The sequence below is a fragment of the Enhydra lutris genome, unplaced genomic scaffold (assembly GCF_002288905.1).
Source record: "Enhydra lutris kenyoni isolate GAN:26980312 unplaced genomic scaffold, ASM228890v2 scaffoldscaffold52, whole genome shotgun sequence".
NCBI lineage: Eukaryota > Metazoa > Chordata > Mammalia > Carnivora > Mustelidae > Enhydra > Enhydra lutris.
Window position 1 is genome coordinate 7,214,172 of NW_019154136.1, and position 27,700 is coordinate 7,241,871.

The 27,700-nt window shown below is 51.6% G+C and overlaps 1 protein-coding gene across 1 annotated transcript in view; it reads right to left on the reverse strand.

The window, feature by feature from the left end:
* Positions 1 to 27,700, reverse strand: part of LOC111157188 (shroom family member 2) — a 133,545-nt gene that overhangs the window by 58,267 nt on the left and 47,578 nt on the right. Inside the window, exon 2 of the mRNA XM_022518476.1 lies at positions 10,572 to 10,723. Within this exon, the coding sequence (XP_022374184.1) occupies positions 10,572 to 10,723 (152 nt within the window). The remainder of the gene's footprint in view (positions 1 to 10,571; positions 10,724 to 27,700) is intronic.

Below are 27,700 nucleotides of genomic sequence, written 5' to 3' on the forward strand. Positions count from 1 at the left end.
GGCTTTATTTATTTATTTATTTTTAAGATTTCACTTTTTTATTTGACGGAGAGAGGGAGTGAGCGAGCACAAGCAGGCTCCCCGCTGAGCAGGGAGCCAGACACGGGGCTCCATCCCAGGACCCTGAGATCATGACCTGAGCCGAAGGCGGACGCTTCGCCGACAGAGCATGCCACCCTGGCACCCCTCGGGTGGCTTTAAATCACCCAGTTGCTCAAGATGACGGGGCCGCGAGTACACAGGCCACACGAGATGGCAGGACAGAGGAGCACAATGCCCCAGCCCGAGGGCCCAGCTGAAACCACCCCACCACCTCCGGTTCCTGGCTGTCCCACCCTGGCCCCCGGAGCAGAGCCGCGAGCACCGAGTGAGTGCACCGCGGGCACGCGCCGAGCCACCCCGGGATCACTCCCTCACACTGGACGTGCGCTTTTGTTGGGACGGCTGTGTGGCAGGGCCAGTTCTGGCCTTGGAATGAGCCAGGAGGGGCAGGCGGGCACGCAACTCACCGGAGCCACGAAGGCCTGTGCAGCTTGTCCCAGCGGCACTCGAGGTCCTGCTTCGGTGCAGGGTGGCATGGGCAGGGGTGCCCGAAATAAAGACCAACAAGGCCACACACTATGCATCGAGCCCCACAATCCCAGGACTACCAGAAATGGGGTTCAGTCCACAGGCACCCCGGACTACGGTCATCCCAGTGTACACGGAAGAAATCCTTTCTATTCAAAGGGCTACTGACATTTGTAATCCTTACGGTGCACGCTTACTGTAGAAAACATGGAACACGGGGCGCCTGGGGGGCTTAGTTGATGAAGTGTCTGCCTTCGCTTCAGGTCATGATCCTGGCGTCCTGAGATCGAGCCCTGCGTCGGGCTTCCTGCTCAGCGGGGAGTTTGCTTCTCCCTCTGCCCCCTGATTGCGCACTCTCTGTTTCTTGCTCTATCTCAAATAAATAAATCTTAAAGAAAAGAAAATATAGAACATTTAAAAATGAAGAAGCCACTAAGAAGACAAGAGGAAAGTGGGCCATGACCTATAGAAGACCACAGGCACCGTGTGTGCATTCTGCCCCAACTCTTTCCAGATGACCTGGAGAATCCTGCAGACAGCAGGTCCGTTCCTTCTGCAGCCCGCCAGCTTCTGTGCACTCCCCCATGCTGCTGTCCCTCTTCCAAAACGTAATCTCTCTTCCGTGCTTAATATTCCTTTCATATAAATACTGAAAAGCCACAGTACTGACCATGAATATTTTCTGGTACTCCAGATAAAATTATTCACCTTAATGACGGTTCCCTTAATGCCTTTCCCACAAATTACACAGCAAGATTAATCAAAATTTATGTTAATTTTAAAAATAATTTTATATGCTAGGTAGTCTCTGAGGGGATGTTGGAAGGACAGGATTTAGATCACAGATATGAAAAATGCTAGGTTATCACTGAAAATTAAGAACAAATCTAGACATCAGAAATCCTTTTGAAAAAAGGAAATATGAAAATAAATGCTTCAGTAAAATGTTCATCATTGTCATAAAGAACAAAATCCCCTCCCCCACCCAAAAGAAAAGTCCCATGAGTGCTGGGTAATTTCCGTAACGAGAAGCCAACAGGCACTGCCACACGAGACAAACACAGTCTGTGCCTAGTCACCACGAGCTCCATCAGCCGGACGGGACCGGACCTATCGGCGGGGAGGCCAGGGGCCCCGGCTCTGGGTGCACACCGTGATGGGCCCATGCACGGGGCGTGAGGGCTTTCAGGCAACACTGGGGTCGGGGAAGGCTCCTGGGGGGGAGAAAAGTCAACAGGGCTGCGTGGAAGCATCTCACAAAAAAGCATCAGGGGGCCTGGACTGGGAAAGACCTGGATTCCAGAGAAAGGGTGAGCTGGACAATGCGGCAAATGGTTCTCAGGGAGCCCGAGTGCACGGGACCGGCCCTATGCAGATAGCCCCCGGAATTCAAGGAGGGGAGCGGGTCCAGGCCAGCAGAGGAGGTGCGGGTAGGGGGTGAGGGGTCTCTGCTAGAGGAGAGGTGAGTGCCAGCATCCTTCTTACTCCTTCCAAAAGAAACAAAGAAAAAGCGCCACTCTACAAACACAAAAGCAACCTTGCTCTGACCCTGCCACTTCCTGTCTCTGCCAAGCCTAGGGAAGGCCATGTCCTGACCAGCCTCTCCCTCTGCTGGTCTATCTAGCTCCTGCCAGATCACTGCGACTCCGCCACTCTGCTCCGGACAGCTCTTGCTCTCACTTCAGAACCTTCAATGGCTCCCAGTAGCCACAGAAGGAAGCCCAAGCCCCCACATTCTCAGGCGTCCAGCCAAGGTGTCGTGCGGCGTGTGCTCCCAGGCCAGCAGCATGGGCATTGGCTGGGCAGAGCCTGGGCGGGCTGATGCGTTTGTGCTCGCCTTCCTGGCACATTCAGATGCAGGCTCGGGTCCCGCGCTCTCTGCCTCTGGCTCCCTTTCCCTGCACTCCTTTGGGGGCCATCTCTTGAGGAGGCTCTGGTACGGCTGACGTGGGACCAGACTGGCGGCTCAGCCCTGGCTGAGCCTTCCAAGGACAGACCAGCGGCCTCTGCTTTAGAAAGACTCTGCTGAGATCCGCTTCCATTCCTCTTGACATCTTTTGGCTCAGCACGTGCTCGAGCTTTCCCGGTCCGTGCCTATGAGCATACTCAGTGGCCGGCTAGCTCCCGGAGGGCTGGACCTCATGCTGTGACCTTCACCTCTCCCTGGAGCGCTTCTAACCCGCTGCGGGAGCACAGACAGCACTCCATACATGGCACACGGGTCCTCTCCCTGCCAGTGGTGCGAGAACGCGACCGTGTGCTGGGGATGGCATGCTGGCTTACGTCTACTGTGGGGTACGGGGCAGACAGTCCCTGCTTTTAAACAGGACGAGAATTCAGATAGAAATTCCCTAGGGGTCTAAGTAGCCGAAACGGACACCAGACATCAAAGCTGCACTTCGCACAGAGGCCAGGCTCAGAAGCGGCCTTCCCACAGCATGAAAGCACCAGGGTTCCTGTCACGAGGCCGGGGCGCCCCACGTCCCCCCCCCCCCCCCCCAACAAGGGCGAGTCCTCGTTTCTGTCTCAGCCTCTGGTGCTGCCCCTGCGTGTGTCTGCTCAAAACACCGTGTAGGAAGGTCACACCATGAACATGGCTAGAACGGGAACAGACCCAAACGACTGGCTTTTTCTAGTAACTTCTATCATCTTCACATCAATAAACCTATTCATGTCAGAAAAGAGAAAAAAAGAAAGACGATCTCACCCGCTTATGTCCACTGTGCTTACCGCCCAACTGACGAACACACGAGTAAGCCCAACTCAGTGCTTTAAAAGGGAGTCAACCCAACTTCCTGGTAACGTTTCTAGAGAATGGATTTTTTTGGCCAAAGACACTCAGGCACTCAAATGTCAGACACTCAAATGTGCAGGCATTAATAAAACTAATTATAAACAGCTCTCAGCATCAGCAACAGGGCTGAGGAGTCATATATGAAAGAAATGAAAATAAGTAAAACATTCTCTGCATATTATTAAAACGTCTCTGCATAACCTATTAGAAACCTTCAAAGTTTTCACACTAAGTTTTATAAACATCACTTACATGCTGTGCAATGAAAAAAATCTTAACTTTTTTACCACTCCCTCCTTGACTTAGAATATGAAATGTCTCATGTAAATGGAAATTCATGTGATCAAATTGCTCAGGCCATAAGCTGAGCCTACATCTGAAGAGAAGCGACTCTTCTCTTTCTCTCCTGATTTTACTCAATAAAAACAACAATGGAAAAGAGCCCAAAGACGTCAGGGTATCTGTGCAGGTTAATTTCTGGGTCTGCTCTGTTTAACAAGAAATAGGCACAGAGCAAACAGCCATGATCCCCAAAATGCTCAAAACAGAAGCTTTTCCCCGACACTACAGCCAACACCTGCAGACTGGCCTCGGAGATCACAGGGTTCCAAGGACACCTGCCAACACCCCCACTAAGGCCCCCAGCGTGCAACAACACACACACACACACACACACACACACACACACACACACACACGTTCTATCCCAGGAAGAGTTCTCAGGAGGGCAAGGGAGGATGGACACAACCTGCGGACGTGCTGGCCATCCCCGTGCTCCCGCGGCATGACTGCACGAAGCTGCTTTCAGGAACATCTGTGCCACTCCATGTCAGGGCCACGCACAGAGCCACCTGCTCCAGGACAGCTCCAAGCAGCCAGGAGCAGAGGGGAGCACGGCACAACACAGGCTCGCTGTGAAATACGCTGCAACTGAGCGACTTCCAGAAAACAACGCATGTTGCAAGAAATTTGCTCATGGCAACCATGGCTGCACGCATGAGATCTGAAATCCCCTTTCTTCATGTATGTGACCATTCCACAGCCCCGCCAACCCGTACAACCGCCCGCAGAGAACCTGCGTTAACCCTGGGCGTTAATCTGCTCCCGGATGCAAGCTTAGTGTGAGCTTAGTGGCTGTAATCAGAGTCACAGCCGGTGTCAGGCCGCCAGCTAAGAGGCAGAAGAGTCCACAAAACCCTACTGATAACTGGGCCCTGCTCCTACTGCTCACGACAGTTCTGAGTCTTGGCTGAGAGTCAGAGTAACGATGAGGCAGGCAGCTGGACTCCACTGCGAGCAAAACTAGGATTACCATAAGGATTGGAAAGAAAAGCCAAAAGGGCGATGGGAAGTTTTCCAAAATAACAAATGGCACGACATTGAAAAACGTTCCACAGGCTCTTGGAAGTTATCCGAGCTTGCGAGGAGCTGACCTGGGAAGCGAGGAGGATGAAAGGCTGTCCCGGCACTCGTCATGCCCAGCCTGCAGCCCGCACTTTATCTAATCACACGGCAACAGCGCCCCGCTCTGAGCAAGATGCTTGCCCTCCCCGACGCACCGCGTGCCCCGGGCAGAGCCGCACACTTCTCCCACGGCGAAGGCCTGTCACCTCGGCTACAGGGATCAGGGAAACACCACCTGTGACCCAGTTTCTGGTCTCACTTCACCTTCCCCAAGCACATTTGCTTAAGCCCCTGATGCTGCCCAGCACGAGCGCCCGGGGCTGTCTGTGCAGATGCCCGCAAGGGACCCCAGCAGAGCCGCCGGTCAGCCCTTGCAGCGCGGGCCCTGGGCAGATGACAACCGTGTGGACACACATCAGAAGAGGTTCCCATCTCTGCGCCGCACCTTCCTGAGAACAGTACTTCTGGGCCAAGTAGGAGTAGGACCACAGAGGACCTGGGAGGGAAGGACCTGGGAGGGAAGGACCAGGCAAGGACGTCCCGCTCGGGCTCTCCTCAGGGTCCTGCAGTCCTTCTACTCCCCAACCCCTGCCCCGGGCAGGTGACCCCGTCGCGCCTCCACATCTGACAGGTGGCACACACCACTTGGGCCCCGCGCATGGGGACATGTGTGCACCTGCTGGGGATCCCACTTACAGCCCTTTGTTTGCAGCCAACACCACTCAGGCAGAAGGGAAGCGCTCGCTCTCGTCTGTCTGGGAAAGAAACGTCACCAGGGACGCAGATAGAGATCTGCACACGGCTCCGGCTCCAACGCGACACCGCCCCAACCCCGGCTTCCCATCAGTGCCACCCGTGCCCCCTGAAACTGGATGCCACCGCTCTGTCCCACTGGCCCACGGCGATGCCTTCCTGGCTGCCGGGTCCCCTGATCGGCTCACACACTGAAATAAAGCCAACCGAGGAGGAAAAGAGAGCCAGCAGCGGGGCGCCCGGGGGACGCAGGCGCCTGGGCGTCCGACTCGCGGTTTCTGCTCAGGTCGTGGTCCTCGGGCTGTGGCATCAAACCCCGCGTCGGGCTCTGAGTCTGCTTGGGATGCCGCTCTCCCTCTCCCCCTGCCCGTCCCACGCAAATAAATAACTCTTTAAAAAAAAAAAAAAAAAAAAAAAAAAGGCCTGGATGGCTCCATTGGTTCAGCGTCAGAGTCTTGAGCTCCGGGTCCCGAGTTCAAGCCCCACGTTGGGCTCCATGTGGGTGTGGACCCTACTTAACACCAAAACAAAACAAAAAAAACCCCTAAAACTCTGGGTCAGGATTTGACATGGAGGTTCATACTCCTGTCCCCGTAACCTCCCAGAAGCACCAAACCCGTGCTGGCCACTCTCGGTCTTTATCACAAATGCCGCCCTTTCTCAGGGCACCTAGGGAAGCGGCAGGTAGTAGCAGAATGAAGTCAAACAAAGGCCGGACAAGCTCACTGGTCATTCGGCCACACTCCTGGGGAGGGCGACACAGGGCACTTGCGTGTTTGGGGTTTGGTCTAGGAATAATTTACAGGGCGCCTTTTTATAAACTGGCCACTTTTTTTTCCTTTTTTGTTTTTTTGAACAGCACACGATCTATTTTGGAGCGCTACATTGAATGCTAGACAAGGCTAACGGATGTGTGGGACAGATGCGTGATCGGCGGCTGCCCGCGGACAGGCGAAGAGGAGAATGGCGGGGTTTAGGCACAGATTTAATTTTAGAGAATACATGTTACCCATTTCAGAGAAATTATTTTTATTATTTTTATTTTTTTTAAGATTTTATTTATTTGGCAGAGACACAGTGAAAGAGGGAACACAAGCAGGGGGAGTGGGAGAAAGAGAGGCAGACTCCCCACTGAGCAGGGAGCCCAATGTGGGGTTTGATCCCAGGACCCTGGGATCATGACCTGAGCCGAAGGCAGACACTGAACAATTGAGCCACCCAGGCACCCCAGAGAAATTATTTTTAAAAGTACATTGAGGCCTCTGTAATAAGGAAAATCTAGAAACTCAGTGTGAGGTTTCACTGCCCCTTAGAAAATTTAGAAAATTTTAAAATTAGAAAATTTTAAAATTTAGAAATTGAGAAAATTTCATTCATGTTTCTCAACAAAACACCATTTCACACTTTTTTCTATTAGGTAAAAGTAATATGCACATAGAGTATTAAAAATTAATCCAGGGGCGCCTGGGTGGCTCAGTCAGTTAAGCACCGGCCTTCGGCTCAGGTCATGATCCCAGGGTCCTGGGATCGAGCCCCACTTTGGGCTCCTTAACTCTGCGGGGAGTCTGCTTTTCTCTCTCCTTTTGCCACTGCTCCCCTGCTTGTGCTCCTTTTCTTGTTGTGTCTGTCAAATAAATATATAAAATCTTAAAAACAAACAAACACCATTTCACATTTTTTTCTACTAAGCAAAAGTAATACCCACGTAGAGAATTACAAATGAATCCAGGGACGCTTGTGGGGCTCAGTCGGATAAGCATCTGCCTCCAGCTCAGGTCATGATCTCAGGGTCCTGGGATGGCGACCTCAATAGGGCTCCGTTGCTCAGTGGGGAGGGAGTCTGCTTCTCCCTTTTCCTCTGCTGTGCCCTGCTCACTCATACTCTCTCTCAAATAAATAAAATCTTTAAAAAAAATCCAAAAAGTTATTTTTAAAAATTCCACAATACCTGTTTTCAAACTGACACAGTGTTATGTGTCAAATACATTAAAAAAACCCAACATAAATAAAAGTATGTTTGCAAAAAAAATAAAAGCGAACACAGTGCTTGGTTTGCTTTTATATCTTGTTATATGCATATTGTTTAAACCATGAATTCCCATCTAAACCAGATAATTATTCTGTGCAGCCCTGATTTAAACAAAACTGGATATGGGCACCTGGGGGGCTCAGTTGGTTCAGCATCTGCCTCCGGCTCAGGTCATGACCTCGGGTCGGGGTCCTGACATTGAGCCCTATGCCCTGCTCAGTGGTTAGTCTGCTTCTCCCTCTGCTCCTCTCCCCTCTCGTGCTCTCTTTCTCAAATAAATAAATAAGAGCCTGGGTGGCTCAGTTGTTGAAGCGTCTGCCTTTGGCTCAGGTCGTGATCCCAGGGTCCTGGGATCGAGTCCCACACATGGGGCTCCCTGCTCAGCAGGGAGCCTGCTTCTCCCTCTGTGATCTCTCTCACTGTCGCTCTCTCGCAAATAAATAAATTAAATCTTAAAAAAAGAACTAAATAAATGAAGAATAAAAACTTAGCCTTAGAGACTACTGTAGCCAGCATGCAAATGCCCACCCTTTCCAGGGTCATTCTTTCTGTCTTGATCACAGAGTAAATACATAAACACCCATTGGGGCTTGGCCTGGAACAGAACATGATGCCACATCTGACGGTTTTTTGGGGACCAGACCTCCTGCTGACTTCTAGGAACACAGGCACACAGAACCAAAAAAGGTTCCTCCTCTTTAAAAATGCAGCAAGCTCAACGGTTCTTATTGGTATAGAAGTAATATGCTACTTTAAGTTACACTTAAAAAAATGGTTAAGATGGTAAGTTTTATGCTATGTGTATCGTACCACGATATTTTTAAAAATTAAAACTGTAGGAACGGGCAGCGCCTGGGTGCCTCAGGCAGTTCGGAGGCTGACTGTTGACTTTTGTCTGAGGTTGTGGTCTCAGGGTCCTGGGATTGAGCCCCGTGTGGGGCTCTCCACTCAGTAGGGAGTCTGGTTCAGGATTCTCTCTCATGCTCTGCCACACACCCCACCCTCACTTGCTCTAAGAAATACATAAATCTTTTAAAAACACCTGGAGGAATAGGACATACACGGTTCTCTGACTGCTTGTATGCACTGCGTGCAGCTGGACCCTGTGGGGCACCTTCCGTGTCAGCAAGTGCTGACGGCACTGGGAACGGCAGTACTTTACACGGCGGATGGTCTCCCATTCACGTAATTTCCCTTTGCTGAGTATCTGGGATCCCAGAAACGAACACTGTGCGTCAAGATACGCCTCCTAAAACACGCTGCGAAACCACCCACCAGAAAGCCTGTCTAATCCATATCCTAACGGGCAATATATCAGGTCTGTGCTTGGTCCCCGCAATCTCACCAGCTCACAGGCCTGGCTACTCTACTCTCTGCCCGCTCGACAGTCAAGTAAAGCTGCAGCTTCGCAGGGGAGACAACGGTCGGCAACCCCAGTCATCCTAGGGGCCGGTGAGGAGGCCCAGATAGTGGATAACCTCTGCGTACCAAGCTTCCACTCCCAGCGTCATCACTGCACTGTCTCCCGCAGAGTGCCTTGAGAACACACACCCTGCCTTAGAAAGGTCACTAACACGACCCCAGACGAGTCACTTATAACATGACAGCATCTCTCCTACCTCATCCTCTCCAAACGGCTCCCAAACTGCTACCTTAGTTTATTTTTCTGACTTACAAAGAGGACAGCCGGTACCACTTAGAAATGAGATTGCGAATTCAGTGTGGCAACGGATTAAGAGTTTTGTGTTTTCTTCCTTGTTTTTGAGCCTCCTCCTTCGATATGATTTGAGTCAAAACAAAACAAAAAAAAGTAAAGTCCTTTGGGAACAGGGTCTCAAGTCGGTATTAAAAACTGAAGTAAATGCCTGAGTCCATTTAGTTTTGAAAAAATTTATAGGCAAGAGGCGCCTGGATAGCTCAGTCGGTTAAGTGCCTGCCTTTGGCTTAGGTCATGATCCCGGGACCCCAGGATCGAGTCCTGAGTCAGGCTCCCTTCTGAGAGCAGGGAGGCTGGTTCTCCCTCTCCCTCTCCCTCTGCCTGCCGCTCCCCCTTGTGCACGCTCTCCCTCTCTGTCAAATAAGTAAATCTTAAAAAAATATATTTACAGCCAAGCTTAGAAAGACTGCACTAATTCTGCTAAAATTAAAAAAAAAATGAATAAGGGGAGGGTGCAGGGGGGCATGCAAACACTTTACGAGGAATTAGCCAACTCAGAAAATGCAAGATGGAAAAATCATTCTTTATGAAGACCACAAATGCCAAGTTACGGGGATCCAGGAGTACTGCTGGAGCTCCCATGTCTGAAAGCATCACATTCCTAATTCCCCTTTTCCACCCTCTTTTTTTTTTTTTTAAGGAAGATTATCAAGTTTTTCTTTTTTTAAGACTCTGACAGAGAGAGACAAGGCGAGAGAGGGAACACAAGGAGAGGGAATGGGAGAAGGAGAAGCATGCCTCCTGCTGAGCAGGCAGCCTGATGTGGGGCTTGAACCCAGGACCATGGGATGATGACCTGAGCCGAAGGCAGATGCCCAAGTCCTGCAAACTTCCATCGCCATCTGATTTGTAGGAACAGGCAGCTTGCTCACTCCCCAGACCTCAGCCCAGCGCTGGAAACTCCCTCTGTGTGCAGTTAGGCTTTATTTTAGCATAAAAAAACGAAAACGCAGCAGCCTGCCACCTTGTGGAAACGACAGGAACAATACTTCGTCTGGAACACAGGCGTAGCGCTCTGCTGCTCTACGATATTGTGGAAGAAAAGATAAAATCCTTCAAAATTCACTTCATAAATCAGATGAACAACCCCTAGGAATACAAGAAGGCATCTTTTGAGATTCTGACGCTGGATTCATCCTTGGTCAAGAGATATAATTCTATGTGTACACAGACACACAGACACACAGACACAATCAAGCCCAAGCTGGGACTGCGTGCGGGGATACGGACGGGCCACGCCGGCTGCACAGGCTGCTCCTTCACCCACTTCTGTCTGTAAAGACGGCACGAGCCGCGGGTCTTACCTTTTCACTATGAGCTTCAGGGTTTTATGAGAGCCCTTCACCAGGCAAATTGCCTCCTGTCTAAAGCCCGAGAGATCGATGTCGTTGATGCCGACGATCTCGTCCCCCGCCAGCAGCTTGTCCACCGCCGCTGCTTTACTTCCTTCTTCAACCTGCGGCAGAGAAGCACGTCTTGTGAGCTTCCAAATGTGCAAACCGAGTGCCCAGAACTCAGCCAGAAACAACACAGAGGTGATGCGGGGGACCCACAGGATCTATGATGGGCTTTGGGATCAGCCCGGACCCCTCCTGGGCCCCTGACGCTGCAGTGATTCCTACCTGGGGAAAGAAGGGACTCACCCCTCTCCCCGGGCTAACATTCGCAGGGGGAAGGGGAAAGAGCCGGCGTGCTCGGGAAGGCTCATAGCCTGGAACCGCAGACCCAGAGACACAGGTTCGGCCCCCGGATCTCTTCTATCCAAGCAGAAAGGATGGATTACTTTCATTACTTGTTATTTCTCATACGTTAATCCCACACCTAGATTTCTGTACCTGCTTGATAAAGAATTGAAAAACCGCAATGCTCCCCCACATAAATATACAAGTGAACAGCTATTCGTATATTCAGAGAACTGTGCAAGCATCGTGTCCCATTTTAGAACACTTCCCTATGCCTGGAAGAAACCTGGCAGCCGTGGGCAGTCACTTCCTGAGCCCTTCTGGCCCTGGCACCCACCAACCTACCACCCATCTCTATGCATGTGCCTGTATAGACAGCTCATATAAAAAGAATCCTACAGGGTGCCTGGGTGGCTCAGTCGGTTAAGCGTCAGCCTTCGGCTCAGGTCATGATCTCAAGAGTCCTGGGATCGAGTCCTGTGTGGTTCTCCAGGCTCTGCACGGAGTGTGCTTCTCCCTCTGATGCCCCCGCCGGCCCTCGTGCTAGCTGACTGTCTCTTGCAGGAATAAATTAAATCATAAAAAAGACTCCCACGATACGTGGCATTTGTGCCCGGCTTCTTTCACTCAGCATAGAGCATCAAGGCTCATCCACGTGCTAGGAGCAGTCAGGATTTGACTCCTTTCTGTGGCTGAACGACAGATATCCCGTCCTACAGAATGCCACGTCTGACTTATCCGTTCGTCAGCGTCTGGACACTGCAGTTTTTCCTTTCTGGCTAGTATGCTGCTGTGAACAGGGTGCTCGAGCTTCTGGGTGAGCGTGTGTCGTCAGTTCCCGTGGGTCTACATGCAGGAATGAAGCCGCTGGCTCCTAGGGCCCACGTGGCGAGCTCTGCGGGAGCGGTCAGGCCGTCCGCTAGCGTGGCACAATTTTACCGGCTGTCCGCGTCTGAACGTTCCACTTCCTCCACATCCCTGCTAACACGTAGCCATCGATTATAGTCCTCATGAGATCATGTCATGCTCTGCATGACTCCGTGCTAAACACGTATGTATGAACATGTAGTGACTCACACAAAGCTTCAAGGTTGCCCGTTTGAGAACTTTAATCCTGAGAAATCAGGATTTTCCTTTTTTTTAAAGATTTCATTTATTTGACTGAGAGAATGAGCACAAGCAGGGGGAGAAACAGGCAGAAGAAGAGGGAGAGGCAGGCTTCCAGCTGAGCAGAGAGCCTGATGTGGGGCTCGAACCCAGGACCCTGGGACCATGACCTGAGCCAAAGGCAGACACGTAACGACTGAGCCACCCAGGCACTCCAATCCTAGCTTTTCCTATATAGTAAACATCAACTCAGCAACAACAAACCCAGCCTGCTTTCTGTATTAGCACTTGGCAAACTAGGGCCCATGAGCTAAACCCAGCCAGTTGCCTTTTTTTCCCCCCCAGTAAATAAAATTTTAGTGGAATACCACCACACCCACTTGTTTATATACTGTGACAGGACAGAATTGAGTGTTTTGGCCCACAAAGCCTAAAGTATTTACTACTTGGCTTGTTAAAAAAAAGAGAAGTTTGCCAACCCTGGTTTTAGACCAAAAAACTATTCTCTTTACAAACTGCTAGGAAAACTAGTGAAGACAGTTCATGGTTACAAGCCTATCTGTGTAGAGCCAAGCAGCTCACTGGTCGACTGCTGGCCGCGCCTAAGCTTAGACTTGCTTCCACAGCCCTCCGCACGTGCTGGAGCAATGCGTTTTCCCTGTGCGGCTGAACCGCCGGGTACTGCGACCGACAATGCCTCATTTCTGCAAGTGCACGGCATTTTCCTAAAACCTCCACCTGGATACAAGGACAGCCGAACTCTTCGGTTCACCAAGCAATCATTCGTTGCAAGTCAACACCATAAACAAAATTAAATGGCTACTGTTCACCGAATGGACTGCTTCATATTTTTGTTAATAACTGGTTTCAAGAGTCTAGACAATTTTATCCCAAGGTAGTAACAGACAGATTGTAAGGAAGTTTCCACCCACCCAAGATTACAGCCCCGGCCGTGTACGGGCAAGGCGCAGGTTACACGCAGTGGAGAGCCTGGCTTTTGACACGTCCCCTGGGAGACGCCAAGGGGCCATCCAGGTGGAGGGTGCAGTGGACAGCTGGTGGCGGGAGGAGGGCTCCCAGGGACAGGTGGTGCACACATGGAGAGACCCCAGCAGAAGGTATTTAAGGACGAGAGGGGAGGGGAGACTGAAGAACATTGCTTAGACAGAGACAGAACCACGGACAGAGAACCACATGGAAGGAAACCTAATTAGAGCTTTGGCAGAAAAGGGGCCATGTCAAAGGGCAGGAGATACAGGAGGAAGAGTGAGCGTCCCAGGAGCCACTGCCACCAGCACCACCAGAGTCCTAGTGGGGGGGGAACCCCTCAGGGGGCGCTTAGCAGCTGTGGTCCCTACCTGGGACAGCAGCACCAGTCCCCCATGCTGGGACCCGCGGGTTCAGACTCTGTCCAAGTAGTGCCTAGATCCCTTTCATCTCCTCCCACCCTGCCTGCCAAGCACCAGGCATGTGACGGGCAAACGAAAATCTAGAATATAAAGAGAACGCATTCGGAGAGTAACTTGGGTCTGTGCGTACTAACTGGTGCCTAAACACTAGCAGTTAAATGCTTTGGTGGGGTGAATGCAAAAAGGCCACCACGTGGGTGAGTTCAGACTTGGTATTTATTCTTCTGCTAACGATCTAGAGAGTAAGTCCTCCGCACAAGCAACTGGGCTAGATGGGGCGGCGGGGGAGGGGGCGGGTCTTGCAAGATGGGAGTTCCTGCCTCGAAGACCTTTCTAGGCTTCAGAGACCAACACTTCCCAAACTGTAATGTGCAGACGCATCTCCCACGGTTTAAAATGCATATCGGATTCAGCGGGTCCCGGGTAGAGGCTGAATTTTTGCAATTTTTAAAAAAGATTTTATTTGAGAGAAAGAGAGAGCATGTAGTGGGTGTGGGGGGGTGGGAGCAGGCTTTTCACTGAGCAGAGAACCTGATGTAAGGCTTGAATCCCAGGACGCTGAGATCATGACCTGAGCTGAAGGCAGATATTTCACTGGCTGAGCCACCCAGGCATCGTGGCCTGTATTTTGAGTGGTTTTCAGAAATGTACATTTACAACGTACAATTCATTCTGTCTCCGATTTCTCAGGACACAATTTTGTTTTTCCCTTTCAACACTTACGCACTCCAAGTGGAAACCACTGAAAGGTCCATGAGGAAGTGAATGCATAATGAAAATGCGGTCCAGCCACACGAGGGAATGTCGGTGAGCCTTAAAAAGGAAGGACGGCCCGGCACGTGCTACCACACGGATGGGCCTCGAGGACGTGACGCGCCATGAAACACGCCACCACAGAAAGACAGGCGCTGTGTGAGCCCGCTCAGGGGGACCCAGAAAAGTCCTGATGTTCGTTAGGGGTCGCCCTATGCCAATGTCAACATCACGGAGTCACATGCTTGCAAGTGGTGGAAACGGTTAAGTTTCGTGTTCCGTACTCTTAGCATCATCACACCCTCCTGATCTCTAACGAGAAAAGGACTCTGACCCACTGGAGGAGCGCCCTAAGTGCCCTCCCTACAGGGACTGCGTCCGAATCGAGTGTTACGAGAAAGTCTGGAGGCAAAACCACTCTGATGAACGCCCTGCAGGGTCCGAGGAGGGACAGGTACCGGGGTCTGGCTCGGCTACCATGGGGTGGGTTTCTTGGTCTCACTCCCACAAACCCTCCTAGGAACCAGTTCCGTGAGACTCTCTGAAGCACGGTCATCTCTGGGGGCTTCGCCACGAAGATCTTGTGACTTCTCGTCTGTAAATGAAGACTGCGTTGCAAAGTGCCCTTCCGCCTCGTCCTACCACACTCCACACCCACACTTCCCAGAAAAAACAGGTCTGGGTTGGGCACATAGAGCAGCTGGGTTTTTAGCCCCTGGCCGGCTTCTTCGCCAAGAGAAAGTTTCTCTTTGGTATTGACTGTGCTTACCGGGAAAGCAGCTGTAAGACAAAGAGCAGCCGTGAAAACTTCCATTCTGTGCTCCCTTGCCACCCCCCGAAACAGCTATTAGGTAGGATTCACTGGGCTTGAACTTGCTGAAAAATAAACCTGACGTCTGTGCTCGCCGCGGAGGATAAGGACGCCGGCTGCCTGCATTTTACAGCAAACCACATACGTGACACGTCTGCAGAATGTGGGGGCCACCACAGGGCCACTGTGGCCGGCAACCGTCAGGCAAAGTCCCCGAGGTCCCTGGGTTCACCTCGGAAGAGCCCCGCGCAAAGGGGCAGACAGGCAGAGACAAATCCTTCTGTGCCCACGATGCATGCCCACGTGCCACGCTCTTCGCACGTCCAGAACGGAATCCCCAAGTGCCCAGGGCAGGTCACACAGGCCACACCCCGGCATTCCAGATGGAGGATGCACGCCCGCCGTCCCCAGGGAGGCTTTCAAAAATGAATATATGCGCGCACACGGTCTGGAACTAAAATCCAACTGAACGAGTGACAAGGCGATGATGAGAGTGTGGCGGGGTCAAACTGGCCGGGATTCGGCCATGACAAGGCATGAAGTATGGACTCCCGCTGCCCTCCCCACCCCCCACCCTGTGGACCTCATGCAAAGTGTAATGAGCCAGCGGCAGAAGATCACATACTGCGTGCCCTCATTCACACGAATTAACTCAAGTGTCTGTAATACACAAACTCACAGAGACAGGTGGGGGACCTGTGGCTACCTGGGGCTGGGAGGGAGGGGGGCTTCTGTGGGCGGCAGGGATGATGTAAGGGTCCAGGGCATGTTCTAAGGGGGATGGAGATGTTCTAGAACGCAAGGTGGTGATGGCTGCCCCACTTTGGGAATACAGTAAGAATCACTTGCATTCACGGTATACTTTGTATACAATTTTTATATCAGTTGTACATTCTGAAGGGTAAAGAGTACGGTGTGTGAGTTAGATCAGATCTCACGAGAGCCGTCCTATATATTTTCAAGTGAGTTGAGGCTCCTGCTCTTGTTACGGGGGCAGGGGCCGGACTGGGGAATCGATCCTGACTCGCTCTAAGGGATTCGAGATGAAACGTGCGGGTGTCCCACGACGTGCAGAACGTCTCATTGTTCTCACAGCACTATACCGGCCGGAAACGGCAGGGAGAGAAAGAGCTACCGAGAATCTTCTTGGAACAAAGTTTCTGGACCTGGGGGAAGGGGCGTCACAGATGATCAAGAGCGAAGGCCCACAAAGGCAAAAAAGAGTCTAGTCCGGTAGGGGACCGAGGGGCGCCTCACCCACGGCAGCGGGAACGCGAGGGGCATTCTGCCTTGGGGAAGGAAATGAGGTTTCGCGCATCAGAAGGGCCCTGGACATAGCTTGAAAGGAGGAGCGTGGGCGGGGGAGCACATTCCCCGGTGAGGTCTTGTGGAGACAGGGTCAGAGACAGGAAGCCTAGGCATAACCAAGGAATGTCAGCCTGGCAGGGTGTGAGGCTTTCACGAGGGAGTGTTTGACGATAAGGGCAGAAGGGGGAAGATTAGGAACTTGACCTTGAAACAGAACCTGGACAATATCCTGTATGCAGTGGCGGCCTAGAGAAGGTAGGGCGTGGAAACAGGGAAGTGACATTATTCAAGCAAATTCTTCTGGAAGATTAATCCTACAGGCAGACGCAAGATGAATTTCTCCTGCCCAAGAACAAAAGGGCAAGGAAGAAGATTCTTTTTTTTTTTTTTAAAAGGTTTTATTTATTTGACAGAGAGTTCACAGGTAGGCATAGAGGCAGACAGGCAGACAGAGAGGGAGAAACAGGCTCCCCGCCAAGCAGAAAGGCTGATGGAGGGCTCGATCCCAGGACCCTGAGACCGTGACCTGAGCTGAAGGCAGAGGCTTAACCCACTACTGAGCCACCCAGGCGCCCCAAGGAAGAAGATCCTTGACTCCATCTTGGCACCAGACAGAAACAAGGGCTCACAGCAACACAGGGCAGAGAACGAGTGTGAGCAAGGACTCCAGAATCTGTGAGGCCTCACAGTGTGGTCAGAGATGACGCCACCCACCAAAACAAAGAGGCCAGTGGTGCCGAGGTGTTGAGCTCCAATGAGTCAGAAAATCACAATGACCAGAGATCAAAATGAAAGAAGAAGGGCACTGAGTCCAATATCCTATTTCAAAGGCCATGAATCACACCTGCGATTTTATCAGTTCTCTCTCAAGAATGCTTCACCATCCAGACAATAGGCCCTCCACGACAAAGCAAGGCTTTTCGTTAGACAGGAAAATCCCCTGAAGTTAGGCTTCAGTTTGCTTAATTTGAATATTTTACTCATTCTCCTCGAGCAGGGTTGCTGCAGAAAGGAAAGCTGACTCACCTAGGGGAAGTATCACGTTGTGAAATAATCTGAGTGTGTATCTATCGTAACAGAGAAGCCCACTGAAAACTGGAAACTTCCACTGAGATGTGTGAAGACTTTCACAGGTAATCATTACCGGCCCCCGTGGCGGGAGGAACCCCGCCAGCCAGGCAGTCCAGCTTCCAGAAGGTTCTCTCTCTCCAGCATCTCGGCACCTGACTGTCACCCTCTCTACCGCCCAAGATGATGTGCAACAGAAAGGTCAACTCAGGCGGATGGCTGGAGAGGGAGGCCCAGAGGAGATCCACAAGTTGTTGGCTACAACCTGCTCCCGCAGAAGAGGGAATGAAGCAAAAAGTCTTCAAAGAAAAAAAGTACCAACATGAGGGAAAACAGGCAGAGGGGCTAACCCAGAAACTACAGATCAGCCTGCAGAAAACAGAGAAACTAAAGCCTGTGTAGAGTCCGGCCTCCAGAGAAGTGGAGACGGAGGAAGACCCGTCTAAGATCATACGCTGTGTCTCACCGGCGGGCCCTGTCTCCCAGTACAATGCATAAGATTTCCTTCCTATTTTGGAAATGTAAGCTTTTTAGTAGCTCTAGGAATATTTTTCTTTAAGATTTATTTATTTGGGAAATGGAGCGAGAATGGGGAAGGGGCAGAGGGGAGAGGAAGCAGGGGAAGGGGCAGAGGGAGAGGAAGAGGGAGAGAATCTCAAGCAGGCTCCACGCGGAGCACAGACCCCCTACACGGGGCTCTAGCTCACGACCCTGAGATCATGACCTGGGCCGAAACCAAGAGTCAGGCGCTCAACCAACGGAGGCACCCAGGTGCCCCAACAGCTCTAGGAATACTTTTAAGGAGGGAATCCCACCGCATCCAAGTTAGATGTGTTTGTTTGTTTGTTTTAATGTATTATTCCAGTTTATTGTAAGTGTTTGTTTTAAGAGGTAAACTCATTTGCTGGTTATTTTCTGGTACAACCAGACAAGAGTGGGATACTGAATCCCGGGAGGCTCTGGCTGTCTGGGGGGTCAGTGTGACATTCCACGGGTGGGGCCGGTACAAAGCACACGACATGGCAATTTGGAGTCATGGTGGAATACTTAACACTTCCCGAACACTGCAAGTTCCCACTATCTCCACTGCCTAAACAAAACCATTCCCTGATCCTGGCTCTCCTGGTCCCTGAGCACGCGGGTCCAGTTTCCCTACACACTCTGTCACCGTGCCTTGAAAACCTGACAATCCGAACATGCGCTCAGGACAGTAAATGGTGAATTGTGAGCGAGCGCAATCTGTGATTGACCACACTATCCACACAGAACACACTGGCAGTTGATATCTTCTCAAGGAAAACTTGCCTCCACATTTTAAGCTGGAAAGTCACCGGAATAACAGTTTAGGAAAAAACCACATCTTCATCTTTTTAGATCTGTGGTATCTGTGTTAAAAACCATACAAAATGAAATGTCGGCATACAGATCATCAAAACCACCAACAGAATCCCAGTGGTGACAGTAAAAACTCTTTCCTCCATAGAGGAGAAACAAAATCAAAAAGCCAGAGAAAAGATAACACAATGAACCCCCCAAAAGTAACCAAATAAACCACAACCGGCCTCACAAGCTTCCGACACTAGATAAGCAAGCTGGTGTTTAGTCCAAGGCTTTTAGGAACACGAGGGTCTGCTCTGAAGATGTGCACACACTCCTTTCAGCTTCTGGGACAGGAATGCTCATCCCACGAGGCCCTGCCACAGAGAAAGGCCGATGTGGTCCGGACAGAGGGACCGTGGCAGCTAAACGGACAGAGTCAGGCCGATGAGATGCACGGAAGAAGAGAGGACTGGGTGACAGGCCCATGTGCAAAGGGGGCACACGGCCAAAACAGATGTCAAGGGAAAGTCCATCAGAAGAGGAGGACGCGATCTGGAGGCTGCAGGGAGCATCCCGAGGTCTAGACAGGAAAAGGGAGGAGCCCTCAGGGGCGCATGGGGCAGGGAGGGGGTTTGCACCCGGCAGGCCAGCTGGACGGGGAACCGGAGAAGCCTTCCTTCTGAGCCAAGCTCCAGTGTCCACCTGGGGCAGGGTAAGGCCTGAGGTACAGGCCTCCTCCAGACGGGGCAAAGGTCTAGGGCATAAGGCTGGTGTCTGATCACTGCCTCATCAGTGCACTGCAGGGGACACAGCCTGCCTGTAAAAGGGACGGAGTCTGAAACGCAACACTCAGGGAGCTTTCTGAACACCACTGTGGGGCAGGGAGCGGACAAGCCAGGAGGAGAGACAAGGCTTTGTCGGCGACTGTTCCAACAGTGCCTGGCCGCTGGCCCACGTGCTGCTTTGGATCCAGACCTGCCCTTCACCGCCCCGTGTGCGAACAGTGCAGCAGGACCTTGCGAACATCCCGGCTCCGCCGTGAGGGCGTGGAAGGGACCCCGGAGGAGGGCAGTCCTGCCCACTCCAACTCGGCGTGCTTTCCGCTCGGGCCGCTCCTGAGGGCGCCCCACAGCACGGCGGCTTCCTGGCAAGTTCCAGCGGCCAGCCTCCCAGGGCCGCGGCAGCATCCCAAGTGCCGTCCCAGGAGGCACGGCCTCGGCATGTCGCCGCCCGGCCGGCTCCGTGGGGCTCCGTGCCTGTCCCCAGTCCCCACAGTCGGCGGGGAGGGCCGCGCAGCTCCCTGAGCTCCTCCTTCCCCAGTCCTGCGGGTAAGGTCTGCTCCGAGTAAGGTCTGCTCCCCGCAGCCCCTGCTGGGCCTTCTTTAAGGTTCCCTTTACCTGGGACAGGAAGCTGTGACCACCGGGGAACCGGAGGACTTCTCCGTCACCAGTTAATCACCTTCCACCCTGGGGACAAACAAAAATCCATGCCCGCACCGTCAGGCACCTTCGGCCCTGGGAGCCCGCAACCGTGCGGAGTAGAGCCCCACGGTAATACCGTTCAAGGGCTCGCGGGCTCCACTTCGCCCGACCAACACGACAACATAGACACAGTGTGGGGCCGCCGTCCGGCCGGGGTGCAGAACCCCGCTTCAGAGGAAGCGTTTCCTGCTCAAGTTACTGCACGGTCTGTTTCCGAACCCGACCTCGACGGGGATGAATCCCGAGTGGTCAGTGCAGCCCAGGCCGAGCACCAAAACGATACTCTGCAGGGGGCAGGGAAAGCTTCAAAGACTTGAGGGCTGAGGGGCGCCTGGCCAGCTCCGTGGGTGGAGCGTACGACTCTGGATCTCAGGGTTGTGAGTTCGAGCCCCACACTGGGTAGAGACAGGACTTAAAAATAAAATCTTACAAAAACAAACAAAAAAAGAGGAGGTGTGAGATCTAGTATGAGTCTTGCCTCCGTGAATTAACTACCCGATTTAGAGAAAGTCATTTATTTTTGTCTGTTTTGTTACCTAAAAAAAAATTTTTTTTTTTTTTTTTTTCCAAAACATTTTGTAAGCTCTAGAGCGCTATACAAGCATATTCACAAACTGTTTCACTTCTAATTTGTTGTTGTACAAGGTGGGACGAGCTGGCTAGGCTTCTGGATTCTCAAGTTCAGGGACAAAGGATCCTCTTCTCGGTTTTCATGTCAGGAAGCAAAGCTGAAGCGGTTGGGAGAGTGCTTCATCTACAGTGCTCCACGCTAGTTATGGGGGTAGAATTGTTTCTAAGTCCTTTGATAAGGCTGTTTGGGGGAAAAAAATCCCCAAAGCTCAGTTCACCTAGATGTTATCGTTTCCTCTAAACCCAACTTAAAGTTTCCTTTCCCCTCTGTTTAGCGATTACGGCCTTACAGAACACCTTTGAAGTAGACAAAGTTGGGAATCATAAGTCGGGTGTTTCACAAAAACTTAGCCTAAGCGGATCAGGCAGAAACCAGGCCACAGTTCCCCCATTTAAAAAAACCCTTATTTCAGTAGCAGTTACACGCTCAGGGTAAGACCCAAACACCTCCAAAAACGACTCGTGCTTTCAAGGCTGCAGATCCGTCATGAAGCTCACGGAGAGAAAGGAACACGGATGTCCCCAGGTGGCCCTTGGAACACAGAAGGTAAGTCCAAGTCTCTCTGCTGTGTTTGTTACGAAGGCATCAGTCATGGGTCCTCCTGGTTGAAATGGGAACCACGTTTTCTAGAATCTCTATCTGAACAGCGCCCCATTCCCGTCCTTCCCTGCCCCGGCAACCACCACTCTTTCTTTCTTCCACGACTCAGACTACTCCAGACACTAGTGTAAGTGTTTGCCATGTTGTCTAGTCACAGGACTTTGGGTGCGCCTGTGTTACAGCGCGGGACGTTCAGCGGCCTTCCCTCCTCGTGCCGTCGTATGCATGCACTGCCTTCTGTCCACACTCCCGTCTCTCAGTGGACACTCGGCTGCTTCCAGCTCTGGCAACCCCAGCAGACCGGGTGGGTGTTCGACCCCACGTGACCACCCACGCAACAGGCTGCACCACCGGAAGCTCAGCCATGTGTCCGTGCGGCACCCAGAGACCCACAGAAGGATGTCCATGCCCGCGCCATCGGTAACAGTGCAAACCCGGGACGACCCAGATGTCCAGAACGTAAAATACGGCACAATCGAACGGTCTTGTCACATTGTCTCCGCCTCAGCACTGCCAACATTTGGGGCTGGAAGATTCCCTGCCTGGAGGGGAGGGGGCGTTGGGCACAGAACGTTTATCAGCCACATCCCTGATCCCCTCGTTCGAGATGCCAGTAGCATCCGGCACCCCAAACTGTCATACCTAAAAATGTCTCCAGATAGGACTCAACGTCCGGTAGGGGACCAAAAAAACCAATCCTTTCTGCAGAAAGGATTAAGTATCCCAGAAGACCATTACCGCTCTCCCTCAAAGTGAGCCCTTCCCAAATCTCAATTCAGTGTCCTGCCACGCGAAACGCATTGAGCACGGCAAGAAGCAACAAGTGGGCAGCCCCGCGCAGAGAGGTCTCCGTGGTCGCTGGCAGCCCCGCAGAAGGCCCGCCAGGCCGGACGGAACCGCCGTGTCCAATATGCCCATCATCACCGTGCAAAACAGGCCTTGTTGTTCTGGGTGCCACAAATCCCACCCCGACATTACACACCCGCCACTAAGAAGCCTTTGTTCTTTCTCCCCAAAGAAAACAGTCCTTCTCGTCCACGGGCCGTGTTGGCCGGGTCCCCTGCAATTCACACCCTCAGCCCCACCAGCGACACGGACACACGCGGCCTGGCTCAATCCCGCACACGGCCCCGATCTCCTCTAGCCCTGGACCACATGCCCTCCTCGCAGCCTCCCAACTGTCCTGGGTGTGTCGCTGAGCGCCGCCCCGGACCCTGTCGATGGTCCCCAGTGTAGGCTCCTGGCCTGGCAGCAGGACCAGCGCGTCCGCGAGGATACGACCCAGACGGATCTGCGCTCCTTCCCTATCCAGCGTCTGTTCCAAGGCCGCCGGCAACCTTGCTGGGAAGGGCGAGCAGGGAGAAGATGATCCCTGAAGATCGCAAGGTTTTTGCCTAAGGCCCTGACCTTGTCCTAGTGTCATGGGAGGAGAAGCCCACACCACAGTCCTGGTCTTTCCAGGAGCTCTTGGAGCAACAGCACGGCAGGCAGGCTTCCCCCACCAAGCTGCCCGGGCTCTCACCCTGCTCCCAGCGTGGCCGAAAACCAACGGCAGGAGCCCGGCCCCGCCGCCTGCAGACATGGTTGGAAGGACTGCGTTTTGCACTTTTCAAAGCAGAAAAGCCATCTGAAAGGGCTGATAGGCAATCACAAAACAGGAAAAGGAACTGCTGGACACGAGAACAAAGTGTCCCCGCGTTTCAGAGCACACGACTGTTTAGTTTTCATGGACATGCCCAGCCTAGTGCTGTTTCAAAGATGCAGCGCTTGCTGCTGCAGATAAGGCCGCGCTGGGCCCGGGGAGGGGGGCTGCCCAAACATAGCTCACCTTTCCTTCGGGGACGCCCCAAGCGCCCCGCAAGCCTTCGTCTCTTTCCTGGGAAATGACGGATGACCTCAGTCAACACAACGCTTTCTTTTGGAAGAACTCTCTGTGATCTTCCCAGGGAGGGTCTGTGTCCTGCCCGAATGCACTGCCGACACCTAATTCCCGGCGGGATCCTGCAAGGTGGGGACTCCGGGGGACGAGGTCAGGTCACGGGGGTGGAGCCCCGAGGAATGGGATGGCTGCTCTAACACGAGACCCCACAGAGCTCCAACAGCGCTCCTGCCCTGGGAGGACACCGTGGGAGGACAGCCGTCCGCACTGCAGCAGGGGGCTCTCCCCAGTGGCCGGCACCTTGATCTCCGACTTCTGGCCTCCAGAACTGTGAGGAGTAACTTCTCGGATAAGCTGCCCGGCCTATGCTATCTTTGCTACAGCAGCCCGGAAAACCCCAGACGTCAGAGGCGCAGGCCGGGGCCCAGTAAAGCAGGGTGGGGGGTCGGGAATGCTCTGCCGCACCACGCGGGAACTCTGCACACTCGGCCCTTTGCCCAAGACTCTGCTGGTGTGCCCACCTGCAAGCCGTCTGTCAGCCTCCGTCAACTCCCAAGTCCGGCAGGCCTGACTGCGTCTTTCGGGGTGATGGCCCCCCCACACTGCTTGCCTTCGGGAGCCCTCCCTAGAGTCGGAATCGCCCCAGGAGGAGACAGCTACCCCAATTCCCCGCAGGGACACAGGGGATGGGAGCAGGGGACAGCGGGAGGCCGCAGCAGGGGGCAGAAACATCTGGTGCCCCTGGGACGCTGCAGCTGCTGGACAAGCGGCAGAGAAGGACCCAGACAGTCCCGGCCAGGGCCCTGGAGGCGGACAGCGAGGCCGGGACACGGCATGCAGGACAGCAGTCAACGGCCTCGGTTGCCCGCTCCCGTCCAATGCCCGGGGCAAAGTCCTTAGAAAACCAGAACAATCCATCCAGCAGACACGGACGCTTTCAAATGAGACAGAATTCTTTATAAATCCGGATCATTTATCTTTCTTGTAATTTGAAAATCAACATACAGAATACTTCTAAAAAGCCAAAAAAAATTTTTTTTAATTACAAAAGCAAACAAGGTATGGAGGGGCATAATTTATTATGTCTGAGAAACAGGCTAAAAAAACCTATAATGTCTTGCTTATTAAGACATACTGGATCTGCCCCGCCCCCCCCCCAAATCTAGCAGGAATGGGGAGTCATTACATTTCTCCTCATCTAAGGCTTGTATCCCTTGCTGGCAAAGAAAAATGGTATAAAGCACTGTAACAGAAACAAGACAGATCAACAGAGAAAACCTTGGAGCGGAAGAGGGGCTGGTACGTCTAAACTCTGATTGTTCAAAGGCAGTGGGACTGCGCAAAAGCAGGTTTTCCTGACACTACGCACATTCCTCACCTCATCAGTAATATTATTTCTCCACAGTGAACTGCAGTCAGACTCAAACCCAAATAGCCAAATGATTATCTAACTTGGAACTCTTCTCGGTCACGAAAAAGAACAACACTGAAGGTTTAAGCTACTCTGACGGTAAGGAGAGGGCACAGAAAAATCAGAAACGCTCTGCTGACTTTTTCCAACAGCCAACTTGTACGGGCTGAATCTTCGATCCTTAATGTTATTTATTTCTCCCGAGCTCATTCACAGCTTTGCGGGGAGAAAGGGGAAACATTCTTAGGTCTTAAGAAAAAAAAAAAAAAAGAGTCAAAATAGAAGGACTTCATTTCCCTAACACAGCAGAGCCACAGCCCACAGCCAAGCCGGGCAAATCTGAAGCTTTGTGCTGTGGTTTGGGGGTGTGCAACCTTTTCCCAGATCTCAGACCTGGCTTAGTAGCCCACCTCCTCTTTTTCCCAGGTTAAAGATGGAATTATTCACCAGTTAACTACAAACATGGAGTTACTTTTATGTGCTTAGTTTACGATAGGCAGAAGTGTGCAGACGCAAGGCATAGACATGCCAAGAACCCCACCACACCCCCGGGGTTGTGCACGTTGGGGGTAGATGGAATCACCATTTCTTCCGGGGCCTGGGTTTAACACAACGTGGCCAAGCTTGGCAAAGTCATTTTTTTTTTTAATTATTTTTATTGGGGCGCCTGGGTGGCTCAGTGGGTTAAAGCCTCTGCCTTCGGCTCAGGTCATGATCTCAGGGTCCTGGGATCGAGCCCCACACTGGGCTCTCTACTCAGTGGGGAACCTGCTTCCTCCTCTCTCTCTGTCTACTTGTGGTCTCTGTCAAATAAATAAAAATCTTTAAAAAAATTATTTTTATTATTTATTTGTCAGAGAGAGAGAGAGAAACTACACACGCAAGCGGGGAGCAACAGAAAGAGGGAGAGGGAGAAGCGGGCTCCTCACTGAGCAGGGAGCCTGATGCGGGACTCGATCCCAGGACTCTGGGATCGTGACCTGAACTGAAGGCAGACGCTTCACGGACAGAGCCCCCCTCCCCCCCACCCCGCCCACCACAGGCATCCCAGCAAAGTCATTTCTTAAAAGCTAGCTGCAGCCTGGCTTAATTTTTTTAAAAATATTTTTTATATCTTTATTTAACAGAGAGAGAGATCACAAGTAGGCAGAGAGGCAGGCAGAGAGAGAGGGGGAAGCAGGATCCCTGCTGAGCAGAGAGCCCGATGCGGGGCTTGATCCCCGGACCCTGAGATCATTACCTGAGCCGAAGGCAGAGGTTTAACCCACTGAGCCACCCAGGCACCCAGCCTGGCTTAATTTTATCTCTCATGCTTTATCCAGTCCTGTAAGGACAAAATTAGATGTATAATATATATTTGTCTGTTAGGACTGATTTAGGACTACTTGGGATTTTTAAGTCACTATTCAAAAAAGTAGGGAGGGAACTGTCTCCCATGACAGACTATAAAGAAATTCTATCCAAGGGCCTGGAAAATAAAGTCAGCACAGATAACAGTGACAGATTCCGAATACAACTAAAATAACCAACACAACTGGCAAAGGTTCTCTTCACTATGTGTGACATTCAGAACATAAGAAAGAAGTGTGGTTTTTTTCTGTTTACAAAAGAGTGAAGACATTCTATAATTAAGATTTTTAAAAAGCCAGATTTAAAAGTAAGTGACAAAAGAAAAAGCAAACAGTGTTCTTGGTCTCTTCATTTAAAGAAAGGTCCTTGAGGGGCACCTGACTGACGCAGTTGGTGGAGCGTGTGACTCTTGACCTCAGGGTTGTTGGTTCGAGTCCCATACTGGCTGTAAAGCTTACCTCAAAAAAAAATAAAAAAAAAAAAAAAGAAAAATCTTTAAAAAAAAAGAAAAAGGAGAAAAAGAAGAGTCCTTGAATAGCTCTGTATCATGGATAACATTCTTGGACATGGTTTTGACATGAAATGTGGTAAAATTATTGGTGCCAATCAAAATCACCGAGGGGGATTTTATAGTAAGACCAGAATCCCGTGTTCCTATTCATTCTGACTCTTTTCAATTTAGTATAAATTTCCATAGTATGACCCCAATTTAAGAATGGCCATCCCGGGGGGGTCTGGCGGACTCAGTCGGTGGAGTGTGCAACTCCTGATCTCGGGGTTGTGAGTTCGAGCCCCACACTGGGTGTAGAAATTACTTAAAAATAGGGCGCCTGGGTGGCTCAGTGGGTTAAGCCTCTGCCTTCAGCTCAGGTCATGATCTCAGGGTCCTGAGATCGAGGCCCGCATCGGGCTCTCTGCTCAGCAGGGAGCCTGCTTCCTCCTCTCTCTCTGCCTGCCTCTCTGCCTGCTTGTGATCTCTCTCTGTCAAATAAATAAATAACCTTTAAAAAAAAAAAAAAAAAAAGAGAGAACCAACAGAATGAAGGTATTAATGAAATCAAGGAACGACTACAGTTGTGTACATAAACAACTGTATTTGGAAAATAGGAGGGTGTAGCTAATGAATGGGATGTGGGCTCTCTGCTCAGCAGGGAGCCTGCTTCCTCCTCTCTCTCTGCCTGCCTCTCTGCCTACTTGTGATCTCTGTCAAATAAATAAATAAATAAATAAATAAAATATTTAAAAAAAAAATCAATGATCACCGAAGTAAAATGTCATTATGTAAAAAGGTAAAATACTTAGAATTATAAAAGAAGGATAACAGCACGGTTTGGGGCATGCTATAGTAAGGTCCACTATAATGTATTAATATATTATGGTAGTATTACTTTATCAGACACTGATAAATGGGTTTTGAAATAATCAATTTTATGATTTTAAGATTAATCTTAAAATTTACAAATATAAATATATAAAATTCCTAAGGGGTGCCTGGGTGGCTCAGTGGGTTAAGCCTCTGCCTTCGGCTTGGGTCATGATCTCGGGGTCCTGGGATCGAGCCCTGCATCAGGCTCTCTGCTCAGCAGGGAGCCTGCTTCCTCCTCTCTCTCTGCCTGCCTCTCT